Source organism: Chlamydotis macqueenii, chromosome 1, assembly GCF_036417535.1.
Source record: "Chlamydotis macqueenii isolate bChlMac1 chromosome 1, bChlMac1.mat, whole genome shotgun sequence".
In the NCBI taxonomy this organism is placed as follows: domain Eukaryota; kingdom Metazoa; phylum Chordata; class Aves; order Otidiformes; family Otididae; genus Chlamydotis; species Chlamydotis macqueenii.
Genome location: NC_141556.1, coordinates 10,226,694 through 10,246,472, shown reverse-complemented (window position 1 = coordinate 10,246,472; position 19,779 = coordinate 10,226,694). Strand labels below are relative to the sequence as shown.

The window sequence follows — 19,779 nt, the reverse complement described above, 5'->3', positions numbered from 1 at the left end:
ATTCAAGAAAAATAAATGTTTGTTTGATGGAATTTTGCTGTTGTGAGTATGAAGACTGGGAAAGAAACATTTACCACTTGCTAGTTTTTTGAAGAGAAGGAAAAAATGGAGAGAGATGCTGAAATAGAGGGAGAAGGTGGGAGATATAAACTTATTTCACAACTATTGACACAAGCCTGGTATTTGTTATTTTTTCTTAGTAATAATTTCATTCAGAATTCCATGAATAATAGAGTACGAGACAATTCCTGAAATAAACTGCTATAAGGAACAATTTTCAGTGACTAGCAAGTGTACTGAGTATTTGGAAGTGTCTTTTATAATCTATAACTTCATAAATTTAAATTTCAGTGTATAATTTTGTACTTTCCAGAACCTAGTAAAAAATAATGTGCAAGAAAACAATACCATCATGATCATCATCACCCTCATCCTCATGTTTGTTTATTATTTCCCAAGGATAGATGAGGCAAAGTCAAAAAGTCTCACGGAGAAAAAGCATCATGGCGGTTTGCATAACTAAATCAGTAGACTGAGTTTGAGTTTGCACAACCAAACGTTACAGCAGAGACATTTGGGTTAGCATCAGGAGCAAGGTTAGGGCAGTCCCTTAACCACGCCCCCCGCCTCGCTCCCCCCCGCAGCGTCTCTCCGTGGCGCCCTCTGGCGGGAACTTGCTGCCAGTGCGGCTGCGCCACCCCCCTCCAGCCTGGGAACCCCATCACAGCAAGGAGGCCCAGGAGGCTTGGGGGGAAAAAAAATAGATATTGGAAAAAAATCATCTGTTTGGAGCTCCCTTGATAGCCATGAGAGATGAAAAGCATGTTTGTGTGCTTGCTGGTGGAGTGGGTGGTGCCAAAAGATGCCAGACAGGGACGGGAGGCAGGAGGGCGGTTGTCAACTTCTTAAAATTAGCTCAAGAATCACAGGTTAACAGACCTCCTTAAGCTGAGAGACATTTTAGAATTACTTCAGCCCTTTTTCAGCCTGGACGATGAGCTGACACAGCAAAGAATCTCACTTGTAGATTTTAGTGATTGTTTAGATAAAAACTGAACCTGCTTAAATCAGATTGCAGAGGTAACAGTGTACTGAAGTATTTCTTTAAGTAGCGGACATCTCTGCTTTCTCAAACACACTTCATGGAAGTTGAATGCAATATAATTTCCTTCTGGCATCTTAAGTATCTGCAGTATGCAGGAGTCATACACCTGTAACTACCATAACATTGTAGCTTGCTGCACTGTCAGCATCAAGATTTAGCATTTTGGGCTTAGTTCTTATTCTTAGTTCTTAGTTAAATCCTTTATCTAATTAATTTCCAGGCTATGTATTTATAAGGAATTATAATATCAGCTTTAAAAATCCAGTAAATTAGTAGTACCAGCTGTCAAGCCAAGAAGGTTTTGTATTTATGCTCCAGTTCTCCCTGTATCCTGTGCATATCTGAGTTTACAGCTTTTCTACTTCATGTTTCTCAAAATACTTGTCACACCTTGGAGGCATCAGGATCTAAAGCCGAGAACATTTGAATCAAAGTGGGAAGGGCACATTGTACATCCCTGCTTCAGTTCACTTCTACCAGTAGAACTGGAATTAGAAAGAGAGTTTTAGCAGTGCTCTCACTGTAGCAGCAGTGCTGCTCTTACAAGCCAAAAGCCCACCTAAATGTACTGTATGAGGGCCATATTTGAGCAGATGGAGGTAGTATTAAAGCCAGCTCAAGTGTGCTATAATGTAGGGCACAGCTCCGTAAGACCTGATGAAGCGAGGGCTGCCAGGAATGGGGTGAACAAGTGCTTTCCAAGGCCTTTGTACTCACATTACTTGTACTTCCCTATACAACTTAAGCAGAAATCTGGATCACTGAGACAAGGTCAAATTAAAATGTGCATGCTCTGGGATGTGGTGTTAGTTGTGTCCAGAGCCCAAGGCAGCCATGGCAGGGTTATCACCTGCTCAGGGTCACTTGGTATCAGAAAACTCCATGTCGTCTACTGAGATCTGCCTTTTCCAGCAGGGCTCTCCACCTGGAAACCAGTGGGAGGCAATTTAAAACAACTTCCATACACATGTCCTGAATAGCTCTCCCTGCCTCTCTATGTACCACACAGCTGGTATAAGCTCATAAGTTAAAAATGCTCTGAGCTTCTGCTATGAACTAAACTGAACAAAACAAATACCATCCACCCCTCTCAACATTATTAGTTCTTGCTGACTGTTCCCCAAACTTCTATAGGTTCAGCAAGTTTTACAGACTTCAAGAACATTCAGTTGAGTGCAAATCCCTTATCCACTGCTGTAGTGTTTATCTTAAGAGAAGGAGGGTGATAACAGCAGTGTTTTCTTGTTTTGGAGACTGATCTGCTGAATGTTGGGGAGGTAAGGCACAGGAAGGTGCCTGGAGTGCTGCCCATATCACTCACCCCTGGATAAATGTGTGTGTCAGGGGACTTAAGGGCTGCTACTCTGGAAATTGTCTTAGGTGAGAAATATGCTAAAAATGTACAACTGAGTTCAGGACCGAGTGAGTTTCTCTTATCTTTTCTTAGACAATAAGTAGCCTGCAGAACAATGTAAATGCTGATACAGTCCTAGCAGGCTGACAGGAATTTTTTTTTGCGGTCCCTCCACTTCTTCAGATGACATTTACATCATTAGATGAATAACCTCTATGCTTTATAGTTACCATAATCCAATTTCTATTTAGACCATAGGAAACTAATCTCCCTGACCCACTATATTGCTGCTCATCTTTCTTAATCTGGGGCCTGAAAATTTTAGCCAAAATCTTCTCACATTGAGCAGACAAACAGAGCCCACTTCCTTCTTTAAGTCTGCTTGCAAGAGGCATTATAAGATTATGAATTCCTGTTTATAAAAGTGGTGTAGATTTCCTATCTGTTTAACATATGCTTTAGAGTAATAAGTGCAAGACAGTCTTAATTATGCTGAGTCATTGGCTATATTTCTTATTTTTACTTTTTAATGTGCCTTACTCAAAAGGTTATATTACCCAGTGTAACACAACTGTCTTCATTATCTTTTAGAAAAATCCGCAGAAATGTCTGTTGTGCCTGGCTATTGTCAGCAGTACATTTATTTGAGTGCATCTGGGTTCACAGAAAGATAAGGTGTGCAGGAAAAAAAAACAAACAACACACCCACAGAGAACACTTTCCTGATTTTCCTTAAGAAACAATAATCAATTTGGAATACTATGACTTGATTTTTACTGAACCATGTCCACAGGTTTTCAAAACCATGTCCAGAAGTTACTCAATTCATTCTAATCCTTGCAGTACATGTAGATCTAATATATAAAACCATATATTTTCAGAAACCTTAACTAAGAAGCCAACGAATGGACTTGAATTATACATTATCACATTTTTGGTGACTAAGGCTAGAAATTGCTCTCTCTAGTGGCAAAACTGACTCAAAGTCTTGTGAAAAGGTCTGAATTAAAATATGCATGTTCTAGATGCTTGATCAAGTATCTCTGTAGCTGAATTGGAGAACCTGGGTTTAAGAGGGAAAGGAAGAAGACAGATATATGGGAAATTACTGCACCGACAAGTGAAGGCCAAGAATCATGAGTAAGTGAGTGGCAATGAAGAGAAGTCTTCCCAAGGGGAGAATTAAAGCACCCAAATTAAATTTGTGCTTTGAACTGGCCTTGTAACTTGTCTTTATAAACTCACTGGAGAAAGTCTAAGTCTAACCTTAGTTTTTGCAGATACTCTAGTTTCATTTTGACTTGTATAGGTGTTTGACTATTAACACAAATTCTTCTTCACTTTTTTTTTTTTAATTCTTTGCGTTATTGCAGGGTGATATGCTTGCTGTTTAGTACTACCAGAATAGGTCTCTGATGTTGTAAAAAATCTTTCCTCTGCACACCAAAAGATATGTAAGGAAATTAAGGTTTATTTAAAACTTACTCCAAATGATTACTAAGTGACTTTGCTTCATTCATAAAAAATATTCCTGGTACTGCAGTTTATATCATCCTGTTAATCTGGGTCCTTTAAAATCCCCTAAGGTTGCACTAGTAAATTAGTACCTAACATATCTTCTCACTGCTCAGTCATTTTTATGAAGGGGAGACACAAAGTACTTTGTGTTGCAGTAGGAACTCTTTACCTAGCAATTTTGAAAAAAAAATGGATATAATGGAAAACAGCAGTTCTCACCTCTTTGCCTGCATTCCTGTGGGATAGTATCGGGAGCAGGCGATGCCATCCCAAGCACAGTATGGATCTCGAGCAAGGCAGCAGTCAGCACAGGCGGTGCCGTACATGTCACACTGGTGGAACCTCACTTGCACTATGACCGACTCAGATCCAACATAGAGCTGTTGCTGGGAAAAATTTACACCATGTACGATTAGATTCCTGGAACCTCCACTAAAACTTCTGTTACCAATGTAGTTATTAAAAAATGTTCGCTTTAGTGTTGCTTGTCAGTTGTGTATCCAGCCTGTGCCCTGAGGGAGGCAGAGTTACTCTATAGGAAAATATCTGATTACAGACTAAACTGTCCTGCCTGAATACAGACGAGAAGAAAGAAGGTAAAATGAAGAAGTTTATTTTGGCACTTCCTTGCTTCTAAAGTTTCAGCTTTGTAAGCTTTGTGTTTGAATAAGCAGTGTTTTAAGTTTCTTTTTCTTTCTCAAAATAGTTTCCAATGTCTCTCCTTCTTTGCACTTCTCTGTCACCTATCCAAACTGTGAAAAATCTTGACATGAAATAGTTTAAACAAAAAACCTGAAATTTGCAAAAATTAAAAGCAACCTCACTCTTAACATGGGAATTAACAAGCAAATTTAACTCTTTATATGACTACTTACAATATGGTCACATATACACACAGAGTAGTGCTATGATTTGCATAACCCCTCTGCACTTTTTTTTTTTTTGCTGGTATTACGCAGTCTTTCCTTACAAAATAACTGGTTATAATTGACTTCTTTAATATTTATTCGTACAATTTGCCTTTTTTTTCAGCATTAGTGCTAAGACTGTTTGAATCTTCTGAGTTCACATAAATATCCTTTTCAAATCAAGTGAAAGATGATCAATCATCTGATGCACGAGTTCCTGGCATAATAAATTCAGAAGTGAATAGCTTAAATGTATAGGGACTTGATAAAAAAAAATGTTGTTACTGGTGAAAGCAAATAGAGTGAACACCAAAATATGCAGAGTGCACTGCAATAGAAACTTCTTATGCATGGCTCACTTCTGTTGGTGCATAAATGTTGGAGCATAGTCTCAGACCCTACCACATGCTAGGCAGAGAGCCACTATTGTTACCGTTTCTGTGCTTATATACCCATAGATCCTCTAACCACCACCAGGTGTCCCTTATCTTTTTCCCCCTACCAGGTGTCCTCAATCTTGCTTTCTTTCTCTTAGAAAGTCCCTTATTTCTCAATCCCATGGCTTCTGAAATGCGTTGCCCCCAACACACTTGCATGGTTTTACCAGTCAGAAAAAGGATTTCTAATGAACAGTTAAGCTGTGCTTATCCTAATGGCCAAACTTAGTCCAAGATTGCCATTCTTAGACTAAGTTTTCAAAATCTGATATTTTAAAATTCTTAAAGCTGCAAAGTACAGGCAGCTCATTTAGTCTGGCTTGTCTATCATAAAACATGAAATGTAATCCAGACAGTTCATTTTTGTTCCTAATTACACCTCCTATATCTGTTTATGTCACAAAAAATTTATACTCAGGAGAAGAGACTAGGAGAGGCTGGTAACAGCAATACTTGAAGAATTTTTCAGCTGGGATAAACCAGATGATAGTAACAGGAACTCAGTCTGCCAACTGGAATGAAGAAACTAGGATCCTTGTTTGCGGGGAATTCTTTCTTGTCTGCAAAGGCTGCAGTGTGATTGCACCAGAAGACATGAACAACACTTTTAATGAGACATATGAGATGGCATTTTCTCTTTCATCTTTTAGCAGGGGTAAAGTCTACTCCTAAGTCTTGGTTCATCAGAGGAGGGCAGAAAGTATCTGATATCTAGCCAATTGAACATCAAAGAAGAACATTCCTTCCCAGCCTTTGCAGATAACTAGCTCAACCCTGGAACATGATATTTTATTGTATTACTGACCTAGTGAAGACTGGTTAGTGTTATAAGAACATTGAGAGAAAGCTAGCAAGGAGGTCTCCACAGCCTCACAAACACAAAGGTCAAAAGAGACCAGTGAAATTCCTTGAGCTACGTAAGTTTTTTTCACATAAACTCAACTAAGTTAAAATTCTGCTCATTTTAAAGGCAAAATGACTTGATGCCAACCCTGTTCTCAATATCAGAAAACTCTAAATCCTATTTGAAGATTAATTTTATCTATATTCAACAAACTGAACTTGGTTATTTAATCTGATATTGCTTTGCCATTAAGAACCCCTATACACATACACTAGGAAGTCGCTTTGTTTGGTAAAATTTTATTGCTGGCTATCTTGCTTTCTCTCCATCTTCTCTTTGAAAAAGTTAAGCTAATTCTACTTCTGCTTTTCACAGGAAAGTTTATTCTTTGACTGCTGTATTGCTTTGATGGCTTTTTTACAATTCTCTCCAGGTTTTCCAGATACTTCTTGAATTAGTAGAGTAATGGAAGAAGACTACTTCATTTTTTACAGAGGATCTCCTTTTTACTCTTCCAACACAACCTTTTTATCATGACATTTCACTGAAAGCTAAAGGTAAGGCAAATATCTTAAATTACAATGGAGTATTTGTCCAAATAATCACTTAGGTACAGTGTTAGACAACATAGTCTCCAGAGCTGCTTTCACAGTCCATGGAAAAAAAAAAAAAAAAAAACAGATTGATCCAGGGAGTAATTCAGAATACTTACACCTGAGATCCTCCTCTGAATTACCATCAGAGGAGTTTGTCTTTCTACATTACCTACAGAAAGAATGCAAGGTAACTAGACATCAAGACTAAAATGATCTTTTGGGGCACACTCACACTTCCTATTAAGGCAATTTTCAGTCTTTGTTACTTGTGCTTCATCATGTTTATGTGCACCTATATTGCGCTGGGTGTCAAAGATCTGCTAAGATACTCTGGGATGTTTATAATGGCACCATTCTGAGATTATATTGTACAGGTATCTATGATATGGTACACATGAGAACCTACCTACAAGTGTAATAAATTGAGTGTTTATATTAGCAGAAACTAGCAGAAACTTGAAAGAGAGTCAGATCCAAGCAGCCCTGCCTTTCATGGGCAACTGAATACGTGGGAGAGCCAGCAAGGTTCTTTTTGCACTGATACCACTACAGGGTGAAGTCTCTCTGCATTTATCAGGAAGGAACATTTCTGCGAGTTGCCATATCCACCAAGTTAATCCCTACTCTGTGATTACTATGCCAGTAAGTCGTGAAACAGATTGAATTTCACTTGCTTTGATATGAATGATAGTGTGAACTAAGGAGATTTAACATTAGAACTGAAAAACATAAATGCTTCAATGCATAAAACCAGAAGTTTATATTACAAAATGATTACATGTATCAGACCAGATCTCATTATAGATGATGTACATCCATCTGTCTGTCTGTCTATGAATCTATCTATCTCTATACAGTTTAGAGCTTTGTTACATTTGAGTCACAATCTTAACATTTCAAACTTGTCAAATACTTACCCTTTTTGAAGAGATTTCCATAGAAATAATAGGAACTGGCAGCTATAAAATAGAAAAAAAAATCCTTGCTTAGAAAAAAAGAACATCTTTTTGCTATGACAATAAATTAGGTAAAATGTTATATTTAAAATAAAAGTTTACTTATTATATTCAGCTTTGCTAGATACTTTGACTTTCTCTAAGTTCCAATGCTACAGAATGATGTGAGGAAATTGTGGGTTTCAGAAGTATTGCTTTAAAGGAGTTTATTTAAAAACAACCAGCCAACACTTAATTCAGGATTATCGGAGCCACAGGAACACTACAATTTCCCTGTCAAACATGGCATTAGCTCTTGCCACCACTGAATCCCTTTTGTCCTACTTGAGGGTGATAAGTGGAGTGTTCTTTATAACAAAACATTCATTGAAGATAAGATAAAAATAGCAGGAATTCCTTCTCTTACCATTTTTCTCTCTGCCTTCTGCTCAGATTTCCTGGAACAAGGCAAGGCTTAGCACCTAAAAGGTCTATTGGAAACCAGCTTTATCAAGACGAGTGATTTCTGTCATTCTCCTGCCAGGCAACAAGTTGATAATTACAGTGCCTAAATTCAGGCACTAGATTTAAATATCTAAGTTTGGATCTTAGGTTTTCCCTATGGTTGCAAGTAGGTTAGTCTTCTACTTTATGTGGCTAACATAAGGTGATGCAAATCCTCACTAAGAAATTTTAATTTTATTAGCTTTGCCACATACCAAATACTGAGCTCTAGTCATGGATTGTTCTTGAACAGAATGGAGTTTGCCTCACTGGGACTCAGGTTTGCCCACTGTGAAGACAGATTGACTGACTCACTCTTTCTGGAGATTGGACTTTTTAAATTTGCACCTTATTTAAGCCTCAATGATTGTAGTAGGCACATTCTTGTGCATGCAGTTATATTCTTTTAAATACTTAGTTGGATATGAGAGAAAATGAAATAAGATGCAATAAGTTTCTAGTCAAAAGTCACACTACAACCTCCAAGCATGTAAACAGAAAGACAGTCCTGGTTTGCTGCAACGTGCTTCAGTACTTGGGTTATAACTCTACCTCAGAAGAATTTCAGTCAAGAATGAAGATTTTCTATCATAAAATTACTAGATCATTATACAATTTATTGCACACAACTATTATATATTTGGCTATCTTGATTTTTTGACATTTGAATTCCTCAGAAAATTCAAGACTGTTGTATATATGCTTCATAAACAGCACAGTTCACCTTGAATATTTGCAGCTCTTCAAGAATCACTTCTTCCATTGATTCTGTCTCTTGATTGTAAATTGTAATGACTTTCAGTACAACTCCATTATCTGAGAATAAATTTAAAACAAAACAAAATAAAACTAAGTGTTACAATGTCTGGAAACTTTTATATGGCTTTCAAATACATTAAATTACTTCTTCAAATTGATAATGAATAGACATTTATAAATACGTACAGGTAGTTGCATATTGCTGTTATTGATGAGGATTCTTACTCTTAGAAAATAAATACATATTACAATTTGCCCCTGGCAAATAAGAGTCAACTGAGACATCCCTGAGCTATACGATTAATTGACTTGTGTTTTTCAAACTCTGGGTCATAACCTCTTGATGAGCTGCAAAAAAGTGACAATATTTCAGAGAAAAAAAAAATGAGAGTAGGCAGGAGTTGAGTCCATTATGGCAAGGGAGTGCAAAACGGCTTTAATTATAGGATCTGGGTGTTGACACTAGTTAGGAAACTACTAACTATCCCTAATTGCTGGCAACAGCTCTGTTCCTCCAGGCAAGAGTACAAACACTTTCAGGTATTCATTGTCCAAAGTTCTCACTCCCCCTCTAGGGAAACACTGAGCTGCTGTTGAGCTGAAGGTGTTAATCAAAGGAAGATGAACCAAAAAAACCCTAAACATTCAAAAAGTCTAGGGCAGATTGGAGTTTATATCTATCAGCCTCTCTGTCACTACAGCTCTTGCAGGAAATTAAAACACATGAATAGCATCTGGTCTTCCAACACTTCAACTTTGTCTTGCTGACTATTATTAGAATAATCTTGCTTTCCTTAATCAGAAAATCTGTCATCAACAATGGCAAATATCACTTTCTTTGTTCTGTTACTTTCAGTCACCCTTGATTTTACAGGGGAAATATTAAGCAGACAAGCACTGAGAAAAATGTTCAGCAAAAGATCAAAGGGGCAAACATAAAGAGGAGCCATTAAACTGGGGTCATACACTATTTCTCAAAGAGAATATGTAATCAAAGGCATCCATTTTGTGATGGAATAGTAAAAAGAAATTGCATTCTGAGCTCTGAATTTTGTAAGTAAATTCTTCTTTGAATTCTGCTGACAGACATGTGAAGTTAGACCTGACATTCAGACTTCGTCTTTGATGAACATTTCAAACCTGCACTGCTACTCTAAGGAAACTTCTCCTTGTCTGTAAGACCCTGCTTACTAATGTTACACAGTAGGTGTTGGATTTGGATGAAAAAAAAAAAGATTAACCCTTCCTAACTCACTGCCAAGAGAAGCAGTGAGTTTTCTGATGGGAGTTTTGCCAGAGCAGAAGTTACAAGCATCTTTTTAAAGTTTCTAAAGCCAAAATTCCTATGAAGGCATTTCTTGGCACCTGAGATTAGACATCTCAAGAAGACTAAGCAGCTGTTGGATGCCGGTCCAGCATAGCTCTAAAGCATACACTTAAGTTCCCTTAAGTTCCCAACTTTATTGAGCAGAGATCTTGTGTACAGAAGTATTTGATACAATATTTCAAACACAAAATTAAAGTGGAAAATATGAAAAATATAGTCACCGTTATAAAATCTGCTGTAGAGCAATAAGTGACACATGGCACAATGTTTTAGAGACAACACTAAGTCCAACACCAAGACCATACTGAGGCCATGTGAAACCTTAGAAAACAGCACTATAAATAAACCTTTGCTATTCTGTAACCATACTTCTTTTGAAAGTTCTCATCACTAAAATGTACTTATCAGAGGAATTTCATTAGTTAAAAATAATTCACTTTAATTGCTTTCCTAGAGAAAATGGTCAAAATGATCTATGATACCACTCCTGTTGTTAAATTGATAAAATGTGAATGTATGAATCCTTGGATTTTTTCCAGATAGATTAGATGTGACTAAAGTCTTGTCTAGTTCCAGGCTTTAATCTTATTTTCTTATGTTTTCTTATTTTTCATACCATTAGAATGTGTTTTTTTTTTCCTCCGGCTGCTTAGAGTTGGGGCAAATATATAATATATTTTACATTATTCATATTTGTTTGCTAGATGTTTAAAAATGCTTTTTAAACAAGCTCTATATGAAAACAACACAAAAGAAAGACAAGAAAATGTGGCAGAAAACATCTTACAGTTTCTTTTTAAGAAACTTTGGTATGTCCTCCTTCCTTCCTTGAGCTGTGTTGTAACCCAAGTCTGGAAGATAGTAGTTTCTTTTTAACAGTGTTAGCTAGACTTGTGGTCTCCAGAAATGGGGAAAACAAACTTTGAAATAGAGGCAGTAACTTGAACTAATATTTTTGAAAACTATATCACTTCTGTTTCTCTCAAGTCTCTAGCCCTCAGCTCAGAACTACGCTCAGATACATAATCTGTTCTGAAGTTTTAAAAATAAGGCCAGTTGTTTAGGAATTTAATTTGAGATTTTTGTTTGTTAAAAAGAAAAAAAAATCTGAATCCTATACTTAAGTTTCTCTTCCTAGACTTTTAAATGTTTCCCTACCATTATTTTTCTGTATAATGTTATCAGCAGAGTGAAACACATGTCTAGAATGACTAAACTCTTCCGCAAGCAAATGATTTGCAAAGCAAATAATGATTGTTAAAAATAAACGTTGTATTGATTTATTATTTTTTGGACTATATACAACATAATTTTATTCATCCTGGAGGTAAAAAAAAAACAACCTCATTAAATCTGTTGTCTTCCTTGCTTTCTTTAATTTACCTGTGCCAATGAACAAGACATCATATTGCCCATCTTCAGCTTCCACTCTATCCACTGCTATTTGTTTAAGATTGTACTTTCCATCTGTTTTCACTAGTATAGGTCTCTTATGAACAGGCTTGATGGGCTGATACATCAGTGGATGACTCCTGGCAAAATGGACAGCTTCATCAGGATAGTCTTTGGTGGAAGTGTACAGACCGCCATTCACCTTGCTGGCACACTGCAGAAACATAAAACATACATTACCCTGAAGGTTTGCCAAATAACTTCTCAGAGACAGGTCTTATTTTCAGGGGTAGTGACAACTGTCCAGAAAATCTGGCATAAAAACAGGTACGGAAATCCATAGTAGGAAGTGGGACAGTGAGCACTCTGCTTTATGCATGTGTGGATTATTAATTGTGAGAAGCCAAGAAAGGGAATGCTGAACAGAGCCTTGGATTGTCATGTGTAGAAAGAAGCAGCTCCTTCCTCTCTGGCACAATACAAGCAGAATAAGTAATGACATTGAGATTTTGATAAAAAACATAGTGCTTTTTTCTTCCCCAACTTCATGTTGAAGATGTCACCAAAATGGCCATTGACAAAGTTAGAAGAAAGGAGTTTCCTGTCCCAATAGAGAGAGAGCCATGTGAAGTCAGCAGAATGCTAATGCTTAAAATCTATCTCTAGTCTAATTACTTTCAATTGCAAAATGTATGACTATAAGAAACCAAGCACACTTTAAAATTACGCCACCGGCAACAGTAATTCTTGACGTCAAGCATTCTAATAGTATTGCATTTGATTCTAATTCCTAACTCATTATGATAGTATTATATATCACAGTTTAGCTTGAAATACCAATGTTTGCATTGATCAATCTACTGTTTTGCAAAGCAAATGCACTTTATGTCAATGACTGATTAAAAGAGGCTTACTCCTTCGGTCAAATGTGCAATTAGGGATAATTTAATGGGTTAAACAGAGAAGTTAATTTTAGCATGCTTGTGAAGGATATAACATTCCCTAACTGAACATAGATTCTACATTGCCAATTTACTTCATGATGTCTAATTGAAACCATTTATGATCAAGCTGGAAGTATCTCAGTAACCATTTTTTTTTCTCCAAATATTCATAAGAGTGTGGTTTTAAGAAGCATTTCAGACAAAACCACAGTAGCAGCCTTTCACAATTTAAATTGGATTTTTCAATCAATAAAATGAAATAATATACTCTTTATGTTTACTGGAAACAGTAATTTTAAACTTGTGGTCAACTGTAATTGACAATAACAAACTCCTGCACTTGTCAAGTAGGGCAATGTTTGTTTCCACTTTCTGGGCTCAGCTACAGGAAAGTATTTGTTCAGTGTTGACTTTAAAGTAATTGTCTAATCAACCTAGCGATGGAATTTCACCAGCTGTTTGCAGAAAAGAGACAGAGCTGGAGCATGAAGACAGGCTAAGCTGCTTCTTTCCACGCACTGCATAGCATATCAAGTGAATAGGCATTGTCAGGTTCCCTTTGCAAAGTTCTAGTCCTGGAGAGCTTTAGTAAAAATAATCCTTCATAGGATTTTCATTTTTAATTAAATAAAATCAAATAGTTTAGAAAGGAAACAGTAGACCCAGCCATCTCTAAAGTCTATCAACACATTTTTGAGGTAACTGAAGTCTTTCCCAGAAGAATCGCAGCCTAAATGCACAAAATGAATCAGCAAAACAGGAGCTGGGGTTACAGCAGAAGCAGTGCTTCAGGGAGACTTCAGAGAGCAGCGGATTGCAGAGCCTGTCAGAACCAGTGCGACTCTGAACAGTGGTTTTCTGTTTATTTAGCTTTAAGCTCTATTGTCATTCCTTATAGACTCCATCTTTACCCATTCAATAGCTAAGATAAAAGAGTGCTGACTCTCAGAGATGCCTACTAGAAGGTTATTTTTGGCCTCTTGTCACTGTCACTCCTGTAATGGGAAAGGTAGTGGGATTCAGCCTACCAATATACTGACCTTCTCATTGGAGTGTGAAACGTAACACTGTAGGCTACAACTCAAAACATGCTTTCTCTTTGTGCTACTGGAAAAGCATCGAAAGATCTCTAAACTGTGCCCTAAATAAGCAGCCAAAAATGAACCAATTAATCCTCTGTTAGCTAGCAGAGCCAGCCACTTCAGCCTCTGATGTGCTCTGCAACATACAGAGATAAACATTATTAAATCAATCAACACCCAGGAAAGGCTTGGTTCCTCAACTAACTTGTTCCACGTCATTGGGAAAATTACTTGCTCTCTTCTTTTACATCTGTTTCAGCTCCTATGCCTTGCCTGTTGGGAAGGCAACAATCCAGTCTGACCCAAATGTGGCCATTCAGAGCCAAGGGAGAGAAGCATTGAAATCAAGTGGAACTTAGGGCAACCTTTCTGTAAATCATTGTCAAATTTGCTGAAGTGCTGGCTCAGTGTTCTCTCCTTCTTGCCAAAAAAACACCATGCAATCTTCAGTGCTAGGTGATATCAATGTGACTGTAGTCATTAATACTGAATTCCTGCCTGTGTTTAACGTTAATCCATATAACGTATGTGAGGTGTTCTACTGCCTGGGGAAAAAAAAAAAATTAATACCACTTAAAGAACTTGGACCATATCATTGTTGTAAAATATACAGCCATTCCGCAGTCTGTGCATGATACTGTCTCATTATTTGGTAAAACTGTAAAAACTGTAAATTTGCTATATGAAATGTTAAATAGGAAACCAATAATTTATTTGATTTAAACCATATTCCTCAAAACATAATAATTTACTTATCTAATTTTCTATCCTGACTCAATAGCAATGACTTTGATATACCTCAAACAAATTAAAAACATTTGATATTGATGTCAGTACTGCTACAGTGGTACCTTATTGGCCAAGATTGTCAAATCATATTCATAATGTTTAAATCCCAGATAATCTCTTTTTTGGAGCATCCACTCCTGCATTTTGACCTGTGTCTCTAGTCCCAAGAGAAGCAGAGGAAAACATTAATTTAAAATGAGAGAGGACATGCATTTGAAATCATACTACAGGGAGAAAGGCACTACTGGCATAGACTAGATAAGCTAATGGCCCTTTTCACTTCTCATTCCTGTGATTCAGTGATAAATGAATTGTATGCAATGTTTATTTCTGCAAACGATTGTTTAGCATAAAAGAGAATATTGATTCAGTTAGCAGAGGAAAAAGAACACTGAAAGTAATGCTCCAGCAACTCTTTATTCCACCTTTAAGCTCAAGAGAGCAAGCCCCTAGCCTGCAAGAAGAGGTGAAGCGTGAGAGCTGGGGATGGATTTTAGCCAAAGAGCTATTAGAAACATCTCCGCATCTCACAGAGTAAAAAATCTGCACAATGCTGACATGATAAGGGGTAGGCCTTCAGTGAATATAAACAAAAGCAGCTTTGCGACAGATGACAACAGCCATGAGTGGGTAAGTAGTTGTATTCTCAAGAGATAAGGGGAGAAGTAGTCCTGGCTGTGATGCTTCACTGGTTAGCCTGGCATTGCCTGCTGTGGGACTCGTCTTGACTCACAGCAGGAAGCAGAAGGTGAGGGAGACCCTAGTTGTGCCCATCTGTCGAGATGCTGACGGGCCCCTGCAATGCAAAGGGCACCCTCAAACTGCTCTGACAGGCAGTGAACATGGGACTGCTCTCCTCACCCCCCGAGCTGAGATGTGAGAATCCTGGGCTAAGATGCTACAGGGATAGAAACTTCAGAAACATCTAAAAAGACAGTAGAACAGGAAAAGGGTTTGAAATGAAGATTACTTGTGATGCCTTTGAGAAATCAACATAGAATATCTGTCTCTAAGTGTTATGTTTATGATTTTCTCTAGAATTTCTGTTTAACAAATGAAAAATCTAAGTACTGGGCAGGAACGACTCTCTACATGAAAGCATCGGTATAGTCACAGAGTATGCTACAATAGTTGCCAGATTAATTGTATTTTCAAAATATGCCTTGTTTCTTTTCTTCACTTAATATCCACTGGGGAAAAAAAAAAAAAAAAAAGAAGTTTGTAAAGAAACTCGTGCAAATTAGCAAAAAGCATGAGTGATTTTGCTGAGGTTGGGTCTTTGCAACATTGTTTTAATATTTCTAAATTCTCAGTAAAGGGTAGAGAACAAGAATGTTCATAAGCTCAGGAGCCTGATTTGAGAATAATAAAATGTCACTCTGTGATGTCTGAAAGCAAATTGTGAGGATGCTAGACCATTGCTTCTAGAAAGAACCAGTCTTGAGGGAAGGCTTTCAGGTGATGGAGGATTTACTCCTTATCTACAAACATGTTTATTCTGATTAGTTAATTTTGTTAAAATCTATTTCTTATTTCTAACCTGTGCACTGATCTAAATTATAGAAATATTGAAATTTGAATGTTTTTGAAAAAAAAGATGACAAAGAGAAACCAGAACCACCTGATCTTGAGATAGTGGATCATCTTTTTTTTTTTTTTTCTTCTTTTAACACTTGTTAAATGCTCCGGTTTCAGTAAACAACAGAAGGAAAGGGAATTGCCTTGATTAAGTTTGGTTTTTTTTCCCAATAATAAGCTTATTTAAACTGGAAAATATTGCATGTATCTTAAATACATATTTTTAAATGTAAATATACGTGCAGGTTTCTAGTTCATTCTGGTTTTATTTGTTCTCCAGAAAGTTCCAATAGAAGAAAAACCTCATGATTCACTCAACACACTTCAATAAATTTGATTTTTCATTTATTTCTTTGGCAATTAGATAAAGTTATTAAGGTTGAGAAGCAAAACCTATGTCAGCAGTCAAATTTAGAACAGTTATTCTAGGCTCAGTAGAAAGTGAGGTTCCTTCCCAGGTACTGCACTTACCGCTTCTGAACGCAGCATCTGACCCACTTTCTAGAGATGTCTCCTTCTACCCCTGTTGCCTGAGGTCCTTATATACTTATTTCCACTATTTTCTTTTGTGAAATGTATGGTTGTAGTACCTGATTAAAATTATCACTGAGCCATTCCACACTTTTCTACAAATACTACAGTATATATATTTTTAAATAAAGATATCCTGGTCTCTAAACTCAGAAAGTACACTAGACTCAGCCTGCTTTTTCTTGCTGAATTCATTTACATAACAAAGCAATGGAAAATAGATTGTACTTACTGAACCAGGTCTAGGATAAGGTACTTTTCCTTCATATAGAGCCCAGTGATATTCAGGTCCTTCTTTATGAGCGTATGGTCCATTGAAAGCTGCTCGGACACTTGCCATATGGTAAACACATATAGCATATCCTCTGAATATATTGCTATGAAGTAAAATTCAAAGACATTGTTAAAGCAATATGTCACATTCTGTACATATAATACTGGTATTATTGTGTAATTAAAAATAAGTCACATTTCAACAGTATTCAGACAAAAAACTACTTATTGTTTCCTAGATTATTTTCTTATAACTACTGACTTCAATGTTCTTTATAAAGTCTTTATGGTCTTTATATTGATAACATTTCTCTGAGGAAGCTGCATGTTATTATCCCAAAATTTGAAGATGGTGAACATAGACTCTAAACACAGAGAAAGCACAGCGAACTCAACTCAGGTCTTCTATGTCTTTGATCAGTGACTTACTTAAACAGTTAATCATTTCTCTTCTCCAAGATTTTTCCTGTTGTTGTTACTTTGGAAAGACAGGGATCATCCAATACTGACTGAAATTAACAGGAGTCTTTTTATATTGAGTGGAAATATTGGTTGGTTTTATTAGTTAGATCATCAAGATCACTCTATATAGCTCAATCCATATAAAAGTATCCTTTTTACTTTTAAATTTTATTCATTTAGTTCTGGAGAAGGAATTAATTATTTTTTTAAAGAAGCATCAGTGCTCTCTATGAAGAATTTATCTCAGAAGACTCCAGAAGGTGATCCAGATCATTTTGATTAGGTGCCCACTTTTCTCTGCTGGCATAGGGAGCTAATAGGAAATGCTAGGTGCCTGCATTCCTAAAGAACCAGATCTACCTTGCTTTATTAAAAAAAAAAAAATCAGGAGAGTGAAACAATGGGAAAAACACAGCTGCTTTTCTCTACCAGTTACATCCTAAACTAACAGTTGGATCTCCAAGAAACAGGTGCTGCATGCTTGCACTTCAACTAGGCTGCATGGAAAAGGAGGCCACCAGCAACATCACAGCTGGTGTTTTAGGCTTCACTAAGAAGTTAGCAGGAATTTTAGCTGCTATCTGCTTAAACTGAAATTACAGTGGAGCTCTTAAAGGAAGTCAGGTGGCTCTGATAGGCTTCTCTTATAAGTGTGCAGGATTGTATATACTTTGACACTAGGAAATTGTCAAGCAGAGAAACATTTAATTAATTTATGATCCAGATAGACTGCATCACTGAAAAAGACTTCAAGACCTTGAGTGTCATAGAGCAATTTTTACTTTAACAAGCAGCCCACTGTGAATAGAACAGATTAAACAGTGTACTATATATTTGCTAATGGATATTTATCATGCAGTTTCTGTCTCTTCAACAGGCTATGCAAACACTACTGCTATTTCTTCTCGTTATTTACCTTGTAGTGCTGAAGAGGCCAAATATCACCGGATTTTTGTTATCACGAGTTTGCAGTAAAAACACATCCTCTGTAAAATTTAAATGCAATGTTATTGGTAGCAAACTACTTTTCTCAGCCCCCAAAGAGAAACTTCATTGCTTCTTAAATCAATGCAATAAGTAAAGACATAATTGATGATAGTCAGCTCTGTATGTATAGAATTTCATACACACTGGAAACAAAGCACTAACAACCATTCCCTGTTAATGAATATGAGTACAATATTTGACAGCAAGATGTGTTATCATGAAAGTATTTGTTTTCTATGATGGTTTTAAGTTTGTTGCAGTTAGGATGTTTACCTAATTCATCAAAATGTGTATCAATTCCGTTTCTCCCAGGCACAGAGCAAACTAGCCTGGTTTTGAGGAAAGTGCTCCATTTATTCACGAGCATTCGCTGGCCTCCCATATCATTCTGCATAGAAAGAAAAAATGCTGATGGTAATTCAAATGAGTAAGTCTAGAAGCACAAACATCTCCACTGAATTAACCACTCATTGTATGTTTTAATGTCAAAAGCATGCATTTTCAAACCACATGTCTATTACTAGTATTATTTCTCTGGAGTCAGTTTTCAAGTATGATTGCACTGATGAAGTCCAGGTCTCATTAAAAGCTGTGGGTTTATAAGAATTTTTTAATTGTCTGTACTGCATACATGGATAGTTTTAATGATACAACTGTTGTAAAACTTGTCTATTTCTCATTTTTGTTAACTGGATATACTGAGTCCATTAGCAAAGATTAGTTTTGCTTTAGGAGCTCAGTGCAGTGATCAGTTTAGATCAACACATTTGAAGGCTGAAGACCTGAGTCTGTCTATAGAGCTGGTACAGCTGCGCCACGTCTGAGGCAAGTGTATATATACATGGTGCTCTAACAACTTCTCAACAGCTTTAAATAATTCCCACTTTTCTATGGCTGTCTCATCTTTTTCTTGCTGTTTTGACTGTCAGCCTGTCAAGAGAAGGGGGCATTTAGTACTACTTAATAACCAGATTCTGCTGCCTTTGGGTAGCAGCCTCAAAGCTATAGCCTTATATTCAGGTAGATTATGTAACTGACTGTTGAAGGCTCTGTATTAGGCTTGCAAAATTCCTCGCACAACTTAACTCTAAACTACTGAAATTAATTGATTTCCTCAAATTCACATTGAGATCTTATAAAAACAGAGATCTGTTTTCCTCTTAGCGGAAAATATACAGATGCCTCTGTGTTGCAAAACATGTTACAGCTCAGATGAAAACACAAAAGCTGGGAAAAAAAGCTCTCTCTTGAGTCACCCACTAGATATATTTGGTATTCATTAAATAAAATTTGAATTACAGCATCCAGCTATGAAGGTAATGTCCAGATGATAAAGGATTTGGAGTTTTGGGCAAGTGGGAGAGAAAGATCTGTGGGATTTTGGTTTAGTCCATGGCCAGAGACAAGACATTCAGGTGGATAGATTTCAGGCTAGAGGGATCTATTAAAATAAT

General features: G+C 36.9%; 1 protein-coding gene across 1 annotated transcript in view; it reads right to left on the bottom strand.

Moving 5' to 3' along the window:
* The window catches only part of SEMA3E (semaphorin 3E), a 147,436-nt gene that overhangs the window by 9,562 nt on the left and 118,095 nt on the right, over positions 1 to 19,779 (bottom strand). Inside the window, exons 8-14 of the mRNA XM_086739947.1 lie at positions 18,599 to 18,713; positions 18,255 to 18,324; positions 16,836 to 16,980; positions 11,671 to 11,893; positions 8,926 to 9,017; positions 7,680 to 7,721; positions 4,197 to 4,363 (exon numbers count right to left, since the gene is read on the bottom strand). Of these exons, the coding sequence (XP_086596073.1) occupies positions 4,197 to 4,363; positions 7,680 to 7,721; positions 8,926 to 9,017; positions 11,671 to 11,893; positions 16,836 to 16,980; positions 18,255 to 18,324; positions 18,599 to 18,713 (854 nt within the window). The remainder of the gene's footprint in view (positions 1 to 4,196; positions 4,364 to 7,679; positions 7,722 to 8,925; positions 9,018 to 11,670; positions 11,894 to 16,835; positions 16,981 to 18,254; positions 18,325 to 18,598; positions 18,714 to 19,779) is intronic.